This window comes from Halyomorpha halys, unplaced genomic scaffold (assembly GCF_000696795.3).
Source record: "Halyomorpha halys isolate HHAL.00 unplaced genomic scaffold, Hhal_1.1 Scaffold698.1, whole genome shotgun sequence".
NCBI classification, from domain to species: domain Eukaryota; kingdom Metazoa; phylum Arthropoda; class Insecta; order Hemiptera; family Pentatomidae; genus Halyomorpha; species Halyomorpha halys.
Genome location: NW_027105869.1, coordinates 234,919 through 250,980, shown reverse-complemented (window position 1 = coordinate 250,980; position 16,062 = coordinate 234,919). Strand labels below are relative to the sequence as shown.

Below are 16,062 nucleotides of genomic sequence, written 5' to 3'. Positions count from 1 at the left end.
CAAAATGATTGAGTTTTTAATTAGTAGACAAATTTACTAATTTTTTATTAATACACTTCTAATGTAATAATTTATAAATAGATTGGACAGACGTCCGAACGTTCTCCAAAATATAGAAATAAAAATATCGATGTCCCAGTTCAACAGTGTAACATCTTAAAAAAATGGTTATTTTGAGATATGCATGTAATCTTAACAATAGGGTAAAATCTATAATGTAATCTTAGCAATAAGGGTAATATCTATACTGTAAAATACAGAACTGTAATAAGACATATGTTACAAAATTAATACTTTGATAATTATTACTTATTGATATTAATACTTATATTACATAATTAATACTTAAGTAAAAAAAATATTTCGAGATATTACTGTTTTGAACTGTATAGATTACATAGCCCTTATTGCTAATATTAGATGCATATCTCAAAATAACAATTTTTTGAGATGTTACACTGTTGAACCACGACAGCGTTATGTGAGAAGTATTAAAGGTTTGTTCCTTAAAAAATAATAAATTATGAAATGAAATAATACTCATATTCGTATCAAATGTGAGTATTGAATCGAAATCTTGCAGATAATAACAATCTATATGATTTTTTTTTTAATTTGGAGTTTAGATCCTTTGTGTAATTGAAATTGTCTTTCTTCTATCAAACTTTTATCCGAAAGTATTTTTTTATTTTAAATATTCAAAGTACTAAAACGTCTAAATATGTTATAAATAAATACGTAAACGCGTATAAAGTAATAAAGGCGGATATTTTCTCGATTTACGTGAAGAATCATTCATAAGTGAACAATCTTGTTTGATATGTGTTTAGATTGGCCAAGATTAAAATATAATAAAAATAATAAGCGGGATTGAATATTATTATATAAAATTACTTGGAAATTTTAATCGATAGAGATATTAAATTTATCTAAAATTGTTTAAACCTTTTGTGTTAGTTTAATTATTATGTTAGATTAATTCTACTTTCAAGTTACATTTCGACAATGGAATATTCAGGCATAATCGAAAAGTTACTGAATGAAGTTATATAATTTAAAATATATTACAAAGATCAAAGAGCAGCAAAACAAACAGATCGGTAAAGACCTATTTATTTCCCATTTAAAACTTAATTAGCTCAAATCCAGAGTTGAGTTCTATTATATTATATATAGGTTTTTTAAAATTCTAGTTGAGAAAAAAATTTTTTTTTTAGAATTGTTGAAAATTTGTTAATCGAATAAAATTTTATCTAAAAATTCTCGAATTTTCAGAAAATATTGAAAGTATTTTACTTGATCAATTTAAACACTATTTAAACGATTCAGACCGACTTATGTTGCAAAGTGGGCCAGATAAAATATTTTTTAATGAAAATTTGTTCTGTAGGGGTTTTGAGGACAATAAAACGAATCTAACTTTTTTGATCAGTAAACTCTACGATTTTTGGAGAAAATATCTCCAAAAATCCAGCCTTGAAATTTCTAAATTTTTGTTTATATGATAATTAGTAAATAAGGTTTTTGAAAAATAGTAAATTCGAATCTTTTTTTCCCTAAAAAAACCTTTACTAGAAGGGATATTTGGTTTTTGTAATTTTTAACATACTTAAACTCATTAAATACTGTCAACAATCTTTTATTCTTATTATATACAAAAAAATCAATCGGTATATAATAACCATAAAATACAAGGGGAGCAAGGCAGAACACGGCAATATAAATAATTTCTAAAATTATTAAAATATTTTTTTCTTGCCTCTCTAGGCACATTGGCTAGAAACCTTGGACACATGTGTAATATTTTTCGAAGCAGTACCACCAAAAAAAAAATGTTCGTTGAAATCGGTGATCCCCTTTTTAAGTTATAAAAAAGCTTTTTATCCTGAGAAATCGTTTTATTAAATTTTACAGTTGTAATATTTCCAAATACAACAACCACAAAAACGATATTATGAAACTGGTTATTTAAATTAACTCACATTTGGAGAAAAATTAGTTAGTAGATATTATCTAATATAAATTTTACCAACCATTTTCACTTAATCTAACCAAAAACTAATTTCCTGGATACACTAGTATTTAAACCAAGGATCGTCACGTAAATTTAATTCTCAAACGATAAATCCTTCACTTAAAAAATATAGGTTACTATGTACTCACTAGAAAATGCACAAAAACGACAATTTGCAGAAAAAGAATGCTTCAAGAAAAGAAGAGGTGATAAAATAATATTTTTAAAAAAATGTTAAATGAGTGAGGAAATTATACTGATCCATATACCTTTGAATTATTTTTTATTTTATTTTTTTAAATTGTATATAGTGTTGGAGAAAAATACTTTATTTATCAACAACCAATGTTGTCCAAATAAAATATATATGTCGTCATTCTTTATTAGATATTATATAAATACTAACATAAAGTAATTATTAATGTTATAATATTTTTTGCATTTTTTTTTAACATAACTATCAGAACACAGTATAATAAATAATAATAATAAACAGTATCATAATAGTATAATGACATAACTATATTATATAAAATATATAATATAAATAACAATATAAAATAACAATAACAATAATATAACAGTATAATAAATAAGTAATAAACAGTATTTTTTAATATAATTAATTGTAAATTATAAAACTAAGTTAATTTTGTGTGAATTAATATCTTCGAAATCTCGCAAAGCAACTAAGTCATGCGGTATGGTAGAGCTATTGCGCCTGCCACACTTCGCTAACGGGCTTCTAATACAAGAGCACGCTGAAAAAAATATTTTACCCCAATTTTTTATTACTTTAATAAAAACTACGAATAATCATAAGTCAAAATTTATGAGTCCACCAAGTATACGGCAATAAAAAAAACGGTGGCTAATTTAAAATTAATAAAATTTTCCATTCATAACTCCATATCTTTTAAACACACTCGAAAATGTAACCGTACATAATTTAAAGTACAGTAATTTTTCTAAAATATGAGCCCTAAATATAAAGCTCTTAATGTTCAATAGTTTTTGAGATAAAGTTTTTTAAATAGCAACATTTCATAACGCAAAAATCATTAGTTAGTGAATTTGCATTGAGAAAACTGTATTTCACTGGAATCATTAGACATACACATGCCTATAAGCACTCAAATTAAAGCGAGTGAAACTTAGTATAAAGTAGTTTATAACATTCATCACTGTAGGAGTAGTAGTTTTTATATTTGACAAAATAAATTCACAAAATGTTGATATTTTATTTATGAAAAACTATATCTCAAAAACCATTAAACGTCAAGGTGTCTGCTATCACTCAGATTAAAGCTAGTTTAGTGTGGCTGTAAAGTAGTTTATGACATTTATTTTTATAGAAGCAGTTTTCATGTTATTAGTTTTAATTTGAGTGCAGGTAGACGTACGTCTAATGTTTCCTGAGATATAGGTTTTGGATCTCAAAATTTCACAATACCAAAGAATTACTAAATGATCCATAGGAAAACTATATTGCTTTGATATTTGTGAGAATCAAATTTTATTTAAAAACTCCTACCAACATATATCATAAATATGAATATGAAAAATATATATTGTTCAGGTGATACAATAAAAGAGAAAAGTTATATATAGGAGAGGATAAGAGAGACCACAATAAGATTGACATAACATGAGGGGGGCAGACAGATTGAAGAGGCAGCCAGACCACTAATGGCTGTTTACAGGGAGCTAACTGGGGGGGAAGCCCCACTACGGCCCCCCTCTTTTTGCTTCTATTCGATTCAGTTTAACCGCAATTTTTGTTCAGATGCGACATCTGTAGCCTCCATAGTAAAATACCCATTATTTTATCTTCAACAATTTTCTCATTTAATCGAGGGTCTTTTTAACTTTATGCGTATATTATACTATTTGAATCCTGAAAAAATTTTCAACAAACAGCAGTAAATAAAAACTCAATTAACGGTTCGCCAATAAACGCAAAAAGTATCATAATGGAAGCATACAATTATCAAAATGGAAGCATAAAATTATCAGAATGGAAGCATAAAATTATCTAAATGGAAGCATAAAATTATCAAAATGTAAGCATAAAATTATCAGAATAGAAGCATAAAATTATCAAAATGGAAGCATAAAATTATCGAAATGGAAGCATAAAATTTCTCAACATATATATAACTCCTGGAAATATTTTTGATAGTTTATTTTAAATTTTACTTTTCCCCAGCTGTTTACTTACTGAGGTCATCTTTCTTGGGGCTTTTATATCTAATATTTAGTCTCCATAATAAACGTTATGTGAAATTGTTACAATTTTTTTTTTTTTTACTTATGCTTATGTGAAGTCAAGATAAACAAATATACTTTTTGTTTTTTTTTAACTATATATATTATATTGTATCTATATATATTGTAACTCTATATATCTGTCTTAAAATTTAGTCGGAATGCCAGGATAATCGATGAAAATACAAAAATAAGTTAATTAAAATTAATTGAGTCCTCCAAATCTATTACTACTACTGGATTCTTTTCCAAAGGCCTTTTGTGTGTTTACGAGTTACCAAATAAATACCTTTATATTTATAAAATATTGTTACCATTAATTATATAATATAATAAGGGGTGGTATTGTGCAATATGATAGTAAATAAACTATATAAAGGAACTGAGTATTTATTTACAATGATTGATAAATGATGTTATTATAACTATTGATATGATCCAGATAAATGCTTTGTCATATAATATTATATAAGGAAAAGATAATAGAACAGAGTCGGGAACCAGAAGAGCCTCAGTGGCAGAAGAGAACCATTTCAGCAGTTTTGGAAGAAGGATTACGAAGTAGATAAAGCTTCATCTGTATAATTTTATTAAATCCAGAGTTCACGTAGGTGGTGAGAGTGTGAATTCAGGGATTTTTTTTTATAGAGAAAAACGGTGTTGTACAGTGGCAACACTGTCAAACAGAGCTAGGAGGTTCTGGGTGGGTTATTTGATCTGGGTCATGTAGTTTTAAGTAGTTTGTGGCAAGAAAAACATGTGTAGTAGAATTAATCTAATAGAATTTATCATAAATATTATTTTCAATTGGCAATAAATCAGTTTGAATTCCAAGAGAATATGTTTATCAATGAAAACAATAATATCGTTTCTTTTCATTAACATTTTTTGTACTTTTTTATTTTGGCCCTGGTGAAGGCTTACATTGAGGGCCGAAACGTTGGTAATCAATAATTAGTTTTAAATTATTTTAGTTTTGGTCTATCGTCAATCCTGGATGGTCAACCCTGACCATCTCCTTCATTAGTCATCATTATCATCTATATATAATATATTTCACTTTTCAAATTGTAATGTATGTTGATAATAGTGAATTAGAGAGAAATACTTTATTTATCTATGCTGCCTAAATACATTAGGTTGCTATCTCACACAGCATACTTATCAATCCGTAATCGGACATATATAAATTACACATACATGGTATAATCAGAAAAAAAGAGATACAATAATAAGATATAATAAACAATTTTTTCCCCCCTACAGTTTCCTTTTACAATCCATTTCGGTCTGTACAACAAATACAAATGTTTCATTCATTCCTATTTTTCTTTCTCATTTCTGCTCCTCCAATTTCACCCTTTCACAATTTTTCAATTCACCCGATCAACAAATTCGCTCTCCGGAATTCACCCTCCTAGATCCTCTTCAGTGACCCGCTAAACAAATTCAATATTAGACGGTAATGTGAGATCAGACCATCATTCATAGTCACAGCAGTAGATCAGTTTACCAAGAGCAAACAAATAGATACATTTTACGAGAATAAGACTGACACATAGATTAAAAGGAAAATATATTAAAAAACCGGTTACAAGAAACACTTGAATGGATAAATAAGTTTTAAAAAAACACAAAAAAAAATTAGTATTAATCAAATAAAATAATTTAATGAATAAATACGTTAAAACACACAAATAGAGAGGTCAACATTTTAAAATCAATAAATAAAACAGAATAATCTCCGAGCAGGTGCATCATGCAGGTGATGGTGTATGATCCCCAGGGAGTCCAAAATAATATTTTCCGCCAAGATCGCAATATCTCCAATGCTAACACCTAGGCCTTCTAAGAAGCTCCTTGTTCTATCTGGCATTATTCCACGAGATCCAAACCAGAGGCCTCTCACGGTGAACTCTCTTAAAAAACAAAAAAGGGAAAATTTCACATATTTGCTTATGGAGACTAGAAATAAAATATAAAAGCCACGAGATATAATATTAGATGTATATGAGCATAATGTGATTTATAATATATATGTATATATTTTTTATTGATATCTGATATTAATCAATATCTTTATTCCAAACTGTAAACTATGATAGTCAGTAATATTTTATTGTCAAACTTGATAAATCTTTAGTCTTTTGCACATTCCTTAAACGTTTGCTCAAATAAACTTTGCTTATTTTTTTCATTATGTTAAAATTAAAGAATACTGGTATTAATAATCTATCCGTCCTGTTATAGGTGAAAATCTGGTTCCAAAACCGCCGCATGAAGTGGAGGAACTCTAAGGAGCGAGAACTTCTGGCGAGCGGTGGATCCCGAGAGCAGACCCTCCCAAACAAAAATAACCCACACCCTGACCTCTCGGACCCGGGAGGCGGGAGGAGAGACTCCGAAGAAGAGCAATCTCAGGAGGAAGAAGAAGAGATCACCGTCACGTGACCAGGGTGAGTAGGATGGAGGATAACCTAGTGTAAGAGGGAAACCTATAGGTTAGGAGTTTCATTGAAATAAATTCTTAATCAGGATCCAGGCGTTGGCATACTATACCGATGGGAGAACGGTCAGTTGGAGTGACAGTAAGATCAAAGATGGATGTTCAGATTAGACGTGTAGGGATAATTTATCATTCAATAAATGGTTAAGAGCAGAATGTAAATTTTAGTAAACTGTTATATTTTTCATAATGATAATAATAATATTTTTTTTTTACCCCCTTCCAGGTCATTTCTGATGACGGGTCAAGTTTTCATTTCGCCACAGAAAAAAAGTCAAACTTCTAGGACGGATTCGAACTAGCACCGTTGCAGTCACGAGTCGTTGACTCTTTAACTCGCTCGGCTACAAACTCCCCAATAATAAATAAAAGCTTAGCAAGCTAATAGGTTCAATGCCGATATCACCGAATCTTATCTACATACTTCTGTCCAGAGACACCCGTTCAAACCAGAGTCCCCTCTTGATAAAATCCTTTCACCACTTGGATTTTGCTCGTGGTTTTTGTGTTAATTAACATTTTAGAAACACGTTCATTACTAAAACCTCCTTTAAAAAAAAAATAAATAAATAAATAATTTTTTGTTTTTAATGACGCCCTTCCTGGATATACGGGGAGCTATCTACAGGTGATGAACCTATCCTAACCGTGGTAGGGGTCAAGCTTTTCATTTTGTGGGACCGTCTTTGAGTAAAAAAATTCAACGCCCCAGGCCGGAATCGGACCGGCGCTGTCCTCAGATTGCTAAGACCTGTGAGGGACAGGCAGGTTGAGACACCTGAGCTACGAATGGCCCTAAAACTTTTATTTTTGTGGCGATACTACGGAATGAAAACATGATCTTCCAGCATGGTGAGAATAGGGTGTTATCCTGAAGATAACTCCTTCCTATCTTCCCGTATGTCAGAAATAACCAGAAAGGGGTCGTAAAAAATAATAATAATAAAAAAAAAGTTCCTTCAATTCAGAGTCATGCAGCCTTCAAAATTCTCCCGTTAATTCATCCTTTTTCGGTCCAAATATTTTACCTAATACTTTTTTTTCGAAACCTTACTGTAAGAGGCACGATTCGCATCCATAAAGAACAGTGGGCAGGATAATAGTTTTGTAAATTCTAACTTTTAAGTTTCTAGAGGGAAGGTACGAACTAACTGATTTTTAAAATGAAAATAACAGTCCCCCGCCTTTAAACTCGCTTTTATTTCCTAATCATTTTTTTTTTCTGGTTGCCATAGAAACTAATACTCAAATCTCTCTACCTGTTCAAGTTTATTTCCTCCATTATGTATATCACCGAAATTTCTTCCGTTTCTACTGGTCATAATACATTTTATTTTCTCTGTATTTACTTCGAGACTTAGTCCCTTAATAGATTTCATCAACGTAGTTAAGTATCATTAAAAGAACTTTTCTCAAAATTGTTGAAATCAAAGCTAATCTATCCACTGACAGGCAAATTTGGAAAATTAGTTCGGGAAAGTGTTTTCACTATGAATAATTAGGATTAACTTTAACTCAAAGTAGGGTATGAAAGTTTTGTGATATATTTTTTCTATTTTATTTTTATTCATATTTAAACTATTGTTTAAAGTATTATATTAATTTTTATTTTTAAATAGTATAATTTAAAGTTTATTTAAAAAAAAGTCCTTTTTAAAATTACTATTTGATTCGAAGATATAAATAATTTTTATTACTAAATGCGAATTATTGTTTCGGCACAATAAATATGAATTAATTTAATTTATTGTATAAATATTATCAGTTCAAATTTTTATTGATTTATTTTATCCTTATTTCTTCATGCAAATATTTGACTTATACAAGCTTTGAACAATAATAATGTTGGCACTATTTTGACTTTCTTAAAAATATTTTTGTATAATATATTTTTATTCCATTTATTATCAGTAATGCCGAATTTTATATTTAATTAAAAATCTGTTATTCTAAAGAAATCATTTTTGATTACTGTCATTTTATTTATCTTTCTGTTTATATACTTACAGAGATTTTATTTTTATTTATTTAGATATAAATTTTTTTTTTTTTTTTAATTTTGGTATGAATGTGATCATTTGTCAATATTACTCATTGCTTAAGGTTGTGAACGTAATACTTATGTATAAATAAAATTTTATTTGAACTAAAAAAAAAAATTAATTTATATAGTGAATGAATTCCTTTGATAGAGTATCAAATCAACTCCATATCTGCCGCTAAGGAAAGAAATAATGAATTGACTTCAGTAGTCGGAAATATGTCACTGTCAGAAGCAGATATCAATATCCCCCACATGCTTCCAGATCTTTAGTAGACTATTCAACTTCTTTGGCAACACAATAACACAAAAAAACTCAGTTAAATATTTACTTTATTCACTTGTTATCGAAAAAGAATTGTTATCGAGAAATTATTCCGCCAGCAAGTATTTAATACGGTCATTAAAATTTATGATATAAGAAGCCATTATATTATCACTAAGAATTAATCTTCAATACTTCAAAGCTTTAATTTGTATTAAACGAAATTTGAGTAGATATTTAAATCACAAGATGGTCAGTGTTATATCAAAGAAAAATTAAAATAGTTTTTAACAATTTATTAATAGCCAAAGTTTACCTACTTGATATTCGGTTTATACAAGCTTTGAAGAATAATAAATGTAGAAATTATTTATAATCTTAAATACTTTCTTGAGACTGGTTAATGATGTTTAAATAAATAATTTAATCTTTATCCATTATAGTCTCAAAACAAGTCCGACGTTTCGGCCAATTCGGGCATCCTCAGAGACAATTTATCATAAAATAGCTTTTATTACATCTAAGATCCTCAACAATTCAAAATACTTAACAATATTATTTATAGATTATTTTACCTTAATTCAATTTTTTAACTAAATAATTTAAAAACACAATTCATGCAGGCTATTCTGCCCAGATCAATTCAATAATTTCTCTATGAAATATTAAAACATTAAAAGTAAACATATATTTTTTGTTAATAAGCATATCCTAGATTATGTCTAATAAAAATTAAAATCCTTTAACACAGTCACTTATTTGTTAAAATTTATCATAACAATGCTTGTAACATTCTCTCCACTAAGGTCAAGCATTGAAATTATTTATTAAGTAAAATTTATGAAAAATATGAGATAAATTAAATGTTGATAATTATAATTAATCTTGATAAGAATTTTACTAATAAAATAAAGGAGATGTTTAACAAAAATATAGTTATAATAAATAATATTAATGCTTGACTGGAGGGAAGGTTACAAGCATTTTGATAAATTATATCAAATAAGTGACCGTGATAAAGAATTTTAATTTTTGTTTTAATATGAAAATTGACTAATTAGGTAATTAGACATAATCTAGAATAGGCTTATTAACAAAAATATATATGTTTACCTAATGTTTTAATGTTTCATAGAAATTGTTGTTTTGACCTGGGCAGAATAGCCTGCATGAAGTTTATAAATAATATTGTTAATTAATGTAAATTGTTGTGGAACATAGAAGTAATAAAAGCTGTTTTGTGATAGATTGTTCCTGAGGATGGCAAACTGGCCGAAATGTGGACTTGTAAAGAAAAGAATATGTTTTGAGACTATAATGGATAAAATTTAAATTATTTATTTAAACAAGTAGAAATTATTTTGACTTTCTTAAAAATATTTTAATATAATATATTTTTATTTTTATCAATAGTACCGAATTTTAATTTCAATTAAAAATCTGTTATTCTGAAGAACTCATTTTTGTATATCTATAATGTTTTGAAATCCTAAGATATAAACAATTTTTAATTTTTTTTTCATGAAGTTTCTTTGTTAAAATGAAAAAAATGGCGGATCTGTCCATCAATAATATTTTTTTTTGCTTACAAACAAACAAAAAAAAAGTTTAATTTTAAGATGAGAATAATTTTTGTGATTGAATAAAACAGGCATTGTGGATTGAAATTGGTTAAATTAATAACTACAACTTAAAAAAATAATAATTTTTTTTTAAATTTATTGATACTTACGACTGTATAAAAAATACAACAAGTAAATTTGATCCTAATGACATAATTATAATGATATGATACAGCATGTAGAGAAACTACCCAGTAGTAGAACTCTAAAAACATTTTACAATATAAGCGCCTCGGAGGATGGAAGAGGAAGGAAGTTTAGAAACTAGTGGGTTTGGGTGGTTAGGGAGTTTATTATGGAAGGAATGATATCGGGTTCGGGCTAGATCGGTTACATAAGGAACATTTAGGTCTTTATGGATGGTTTTATTAGTAACAAAATAAGGAGCATTGAGGATTTTACGAAGGATTTTGGATTGTACAATAATAATATTAAAGTGTTAAAAGTGAACAGAGTAACATTGACTTAAATATTTGTCTTAAATCAATAATACTGCTCAAAGAACGTTTCAAATTCTTAATTTAAAAAATATACAATTGTTTGTTGACAGCATACGCTTCTTATTATAGCTAAACAAAAATAACTTTATCAACAAAAGAAAATTGGGGATGGTATTGTTGATAAAGCCCCTAGCCAAGTGCGTCACAGCAGTGTAGCATTTATATTCATAAAGTCATAAATAAACATCAATCCATTTGTTTTATTCATTCAAGAATTTTAATTTTACTATCATGTTGGGTATATTGCAAGGCCACTCTGCTGCGGACGAGATAGGAGCGGTGCTGGCACAATTCTCGTTTGTGCTGTTATTTTCAAATCCATTGTATGTAATTCTACTGCACCTTAGTTTATTGTTTCTTTCCCTATGATGTATACACACTTGTCAAACTATGAGAAGTTCCCAAATGGTTGGAATTTACTGGATTTACTGGATTGGATTAACTGGTACCGACTTGTTTAAGTTTCTGACAGATCTACTTTTGGTCGCAAATCAAAAGGGAGCTTGAAGCAAGCGTTAGCGTTGCAAACACACGTTTGTTTATAGTTAGTATTGTTTAAAAAACTGCCAACAAATAGACCTTTTTTCTCTATTTATTTTGATTAATTAAACGATTTTCTCAATAATCAATAATCAACTTTAGTTTAAAATTGTATTCACTAAAATTCACTGCTGAATGGCAGGAACACGCCCCTTGAAGGCAACTTTACATTGAAGCCATTACTTTAATCGCAAATGTGAAAAGAATAAAAGTTGTAGTAAATGCTGTTTACAGTAATTTACATCTATAACCAAAATAGGTTAAGCTGCTCACGAGAAATTCGTGCTTCTCTGTCTGTCCTGTTAGACTTTCAATGTGAATATTAACGGTACCAAAATATATTTCTTCTTCTAAACAGTAAGGAGTTAATATGAAATGGAATTAATTTGGTCAATTTTTAATTAATCAATTAAAGAGATCTGCTGATGACGCCGGTTCGGATCCGGCCTTGGGGCCTTGACTTTTTTCATTGAGTGGTGGTCCCACAAAATGAAAAACTTGACCACCAACGATGGTTAGTTAGGCAGTATAGTAGTCTTGGTTAGTATGGGAGTCTAGGCCGAAAAAATCAATATAGATTTTGATTAAAAATAATATAATGTAGAACGTTGCGAAGTAAAAAAAAAAAAATAAAAAGTAGTAAACATTATTGATATAATGTGAGCACATTTTGAGTAACCTTTATTTTTTTTTTCTATCCCCCTGCTCTTCTGATCATTTCTGGCATATGGGGTGTATCAGCGACTCTCAAGTGCCAAATTTTGTGTACTGGATATCACGCCTATGAAAGGAATAAACCACGCCTCCTGGCGTATTATTATTTATTATATTATTTTATATAAATACATGGTTGCCTTCTTTGATTTATTTTCAACAAGCATTCTGACATTATTAAAATGGCAAACTGTAAGTTATAATAGGAAGAACGGAATTTAAAAAAAAGGTTTTGTTTTATTCGAGGAGAAGATGGTTTGGGGGTGCGATCAAAATATAACACAAATAAGTTGAAGTAAATTATTTGTGCCAAATTTTGTGTACTGGATATCACGCCTATGAAAGGAATAAACCACCCCTCCTGGGGTCTTCTCCCCTGTAAGCGTATCCCCTCCATTAGCGTACCGTATCAAGTATATATTTTATTTAACATAGCACAAATACGCATTCATAATACTTTATATACTTGGGTTATTGGCTAATATTGGTAAAAATACTGGTACAAAAGCTGAATTTAGTAGGTATCTGGAACGAGTTCTATGATTTTTTTATTATTTTCATTTCTGTTGAAAATTTATTGTTTGAAATTCTCGCCTTCCAGGGTGGCAAGCAAATGCTGTTGGATACGCGAACCAAACCAGACTTTTAATTATGTTATTGATTGAAGTAAACTGGTTGAAATGAGAATATAAAAATATTCAAGAGTCTACAAAAAGAAATGATGCTATGCCATCTTAAAGCAGAGCAAGGTAATGCATACCGGTTACAAGCTAACCAGCGAAAGAGGTTTTGCTACAGTATTGTTTCCTTTTTTTTTCCTAAATTCCCTAAAAATAGAGGGTGGGAGAGAAGAAGGGAGAGAGATAGAGAGCGAAGGGTGGGCCAGGAAGGAAGGGGGAGTGGGTAAGGAGTGGGAGGGAAGGATAAAAATGGCCCCTGACAACAGCTGGCGCTCGACATGCAAATGCAAGGCCATTATTTCATAGTCATCAGCTGTTGAAGGCGCCATATTGAGTTAGGGGGTTCTCTCTGATTCATAAGGCCGAGGCTCGTCTTAGAATTAGCTTATATCAGATCCTCCTTCCCAACATCAACGTACCCACCTTCCTCATCTCGTAATGAAAGCTCTTTAATCTCCCAACAACTTTCCTGTAATATCACAAATTATTCTTATGAAGAACAGTGACCGTCCATACGTATTGAAATCAAGTCAGGTTTCCCGAAATATGCTTAGAATATTTAGTAATAAGTAATGAATCAAGTGCGGTCACACAAATTTCACATACCTTCTACTTCGAGTTGAAATTAATATTCACTCGTTAACATATATTTTTCTTAAATGAGTTTATTTATTTTTTTAAAAATGGCATGGGCGTAGCCAGGATTTCGCCAAGGGGCGAGAAGATATATATATTACTTTTTAAATTTCGATTAGCTATAATCACAATAAATTACTTAAAATCAAGCATAAACTTAATTATTTTATATTAATACATACAACACAAAAATATAAGAGGTGATGTAGAGGTTTGCTATGAGAGCACCAGTCTTCTTGGATTGCTGGCAATGTATTAACCAGCTCTTCTACAATGGTTGCCTTCTTTGATTTATTTTCAACAAGCATTCTGACATTATTAAAATGGCAAACTGTAAGTTATATTAGAAAGAACGGAATTTTAAAAAAGTTCTTTTTTATTCAAGGAGAAAATGGTTGTGGGGTACGGTCAAAATATAACAAAAATAAGTTGAAGTGACTTATTTAATCGTGCCAACGTTTCGGTCAGAATTTCTAGCCTTCATCAGGGCTAAGAACAGAACAAGATAAAAACCAATGAATACAGAAAATATAAACAGAATGACAAAAAGTAAATAATTGTACTGAATGGAATTGATAAAATTAAAGTGATGAAAGAAGTGGAAAATAAAATGTATGCATAGGCAATTGAAAAAGTAGGTAAAGTAACATAATTAAAGAAATAAAATAAAAATTTGAAGTTATATAATGCAAAGAAATATGAATATTTTAGTTTATTAATAATTTAAAAATTGAAATTATTGGAATAAAATTGAGAGAAAGAAAATAAATGTAAAAAATGAGATATGTAACCAAAATATTAGATAAAGAACCAAAATAAAGAGAGAAATACTTTATTTATCTACGCTGCCTAAATACATCAGGTTGCTATCTCACACAGCATACTTATCAATCCGTAATCGGGCATATATAAATTACACATACATGGTATAATCAGAAAAAAAGAGATACAATAATAAGATATAATAAACAATTTTTTTCCCCTACAGTTTCCTTTTACAATCAATTTCGGTCTGTACAACAAATACAAATGTTTCAATTCATTTCTATTTTTCTTTCTCATTTCTGCTCCTCTAATTTCACTCTTTCACAATTTTTCAATTCACCCGATCAACAAATTCGCTCTCCGGAATTCACCCACCTAGATCCTCTTCAGTGACCCGCTAAACAAATTCAATATTAGACGGTAATGTGAGATCAGACCATCATTCATAGTCACAGCAGTAGATCAGTTTACCAAGAACAAACAAATAGATACATTTTACGAGAATAAGACTACCACATAGATTAAAAGGAAAATATAATAAAAAAACCGGTTACAGGAAACACATGAATGGATAAATAAGTTTTAAAAAAACAATAGTACTAATAAAATAAAATAATTTAATGAATAAATACGTTAAAACACACAAATAGAGAGGTCAACATGTTAAAATAAATAAATAAAACAAAGAATAATCTCCGAGCTAATTCCCATGCAGGTGATGGTGTATGATCCCCAGGGAGTCCAAAATAATATTTTCCGCCAAGATCGCAATATCCCCAATGCTAACACCTAGGCCTTCTAAGAAGCTCCTTGTTCTATCTGGTATTGTTCATACAATTTATGTTATAAAACATAAAACGAACCTGTTAGCTTGAAATCTTACCACCAAGTGGGTTCCGCGCCGCGAACGGCCAGACTCGAAATTAATAAATACGTAACAGTGATGACAAAGTGTGTTTTTTTTTAGAGGAAACGTTACAATTGGGTAAAAAATAAAAAGTATAAAATATTGTTATTGTTCATTTTTATTGTTTTCCCGCATTATTTTTAGAGCTAGTCATATGACGAATAATTATGCTCATGGTATGTTACCTTTTTTATCGAAGAATCGACATATATCCAACTTACTTCAATGGTGTGGTTGTGATCTTATGATCCGTAAAGGTGTCATATCAGCAATGTTATCTTCCTAATTATATCATGTTTCCAGAAAGAAATCATCTATCAGATAAGTTCACTATTTTATTTTTTACTTGGCTCCCCTCAGCCTATGCTAATGAAAAATGGATCTATTTAAATAATTAAAACACATAGACAATGAAAACATTTTCCTGTGTGCAATTTTAACTAAAACACAAAAATAACAATACTTTTTTTTTTAAATAATTTATTTATTGTTATTTACAACTGTATACGCATATATACAAGTAAATTTGCTGTAGGTGACATAGTGACATGATACAAACATGTGGAGAATCTACCCACTGATAGAACTCCAATAACATTTCTAG

The 16,062-nt window shown here is 29.4% G+C and overlaps 1 protein-coding gene across 1 annotated transcript in view; it reads left to right on the top strand.

The window, feature by feature from the left end:
- Nucleotides 1-16,062, top strand: part of Dbx — a 104,227-nt gene that overhangs the window by 79,447 nt on the left and 8,718 nt on the right. The window contains exon 5 of the mRNA XM_014428176.2: nt 6,533-6,738. Within this exon, the coding sequence (XP_014283662.1) occupies nt 6,533-6,733 (201 nt within the window). The 3' untranslated portion in view covers nt 6,734-6,738. The remainder of the gene's footprint in view (nt 1-6,532; nt 6,739-16,062) is intronic.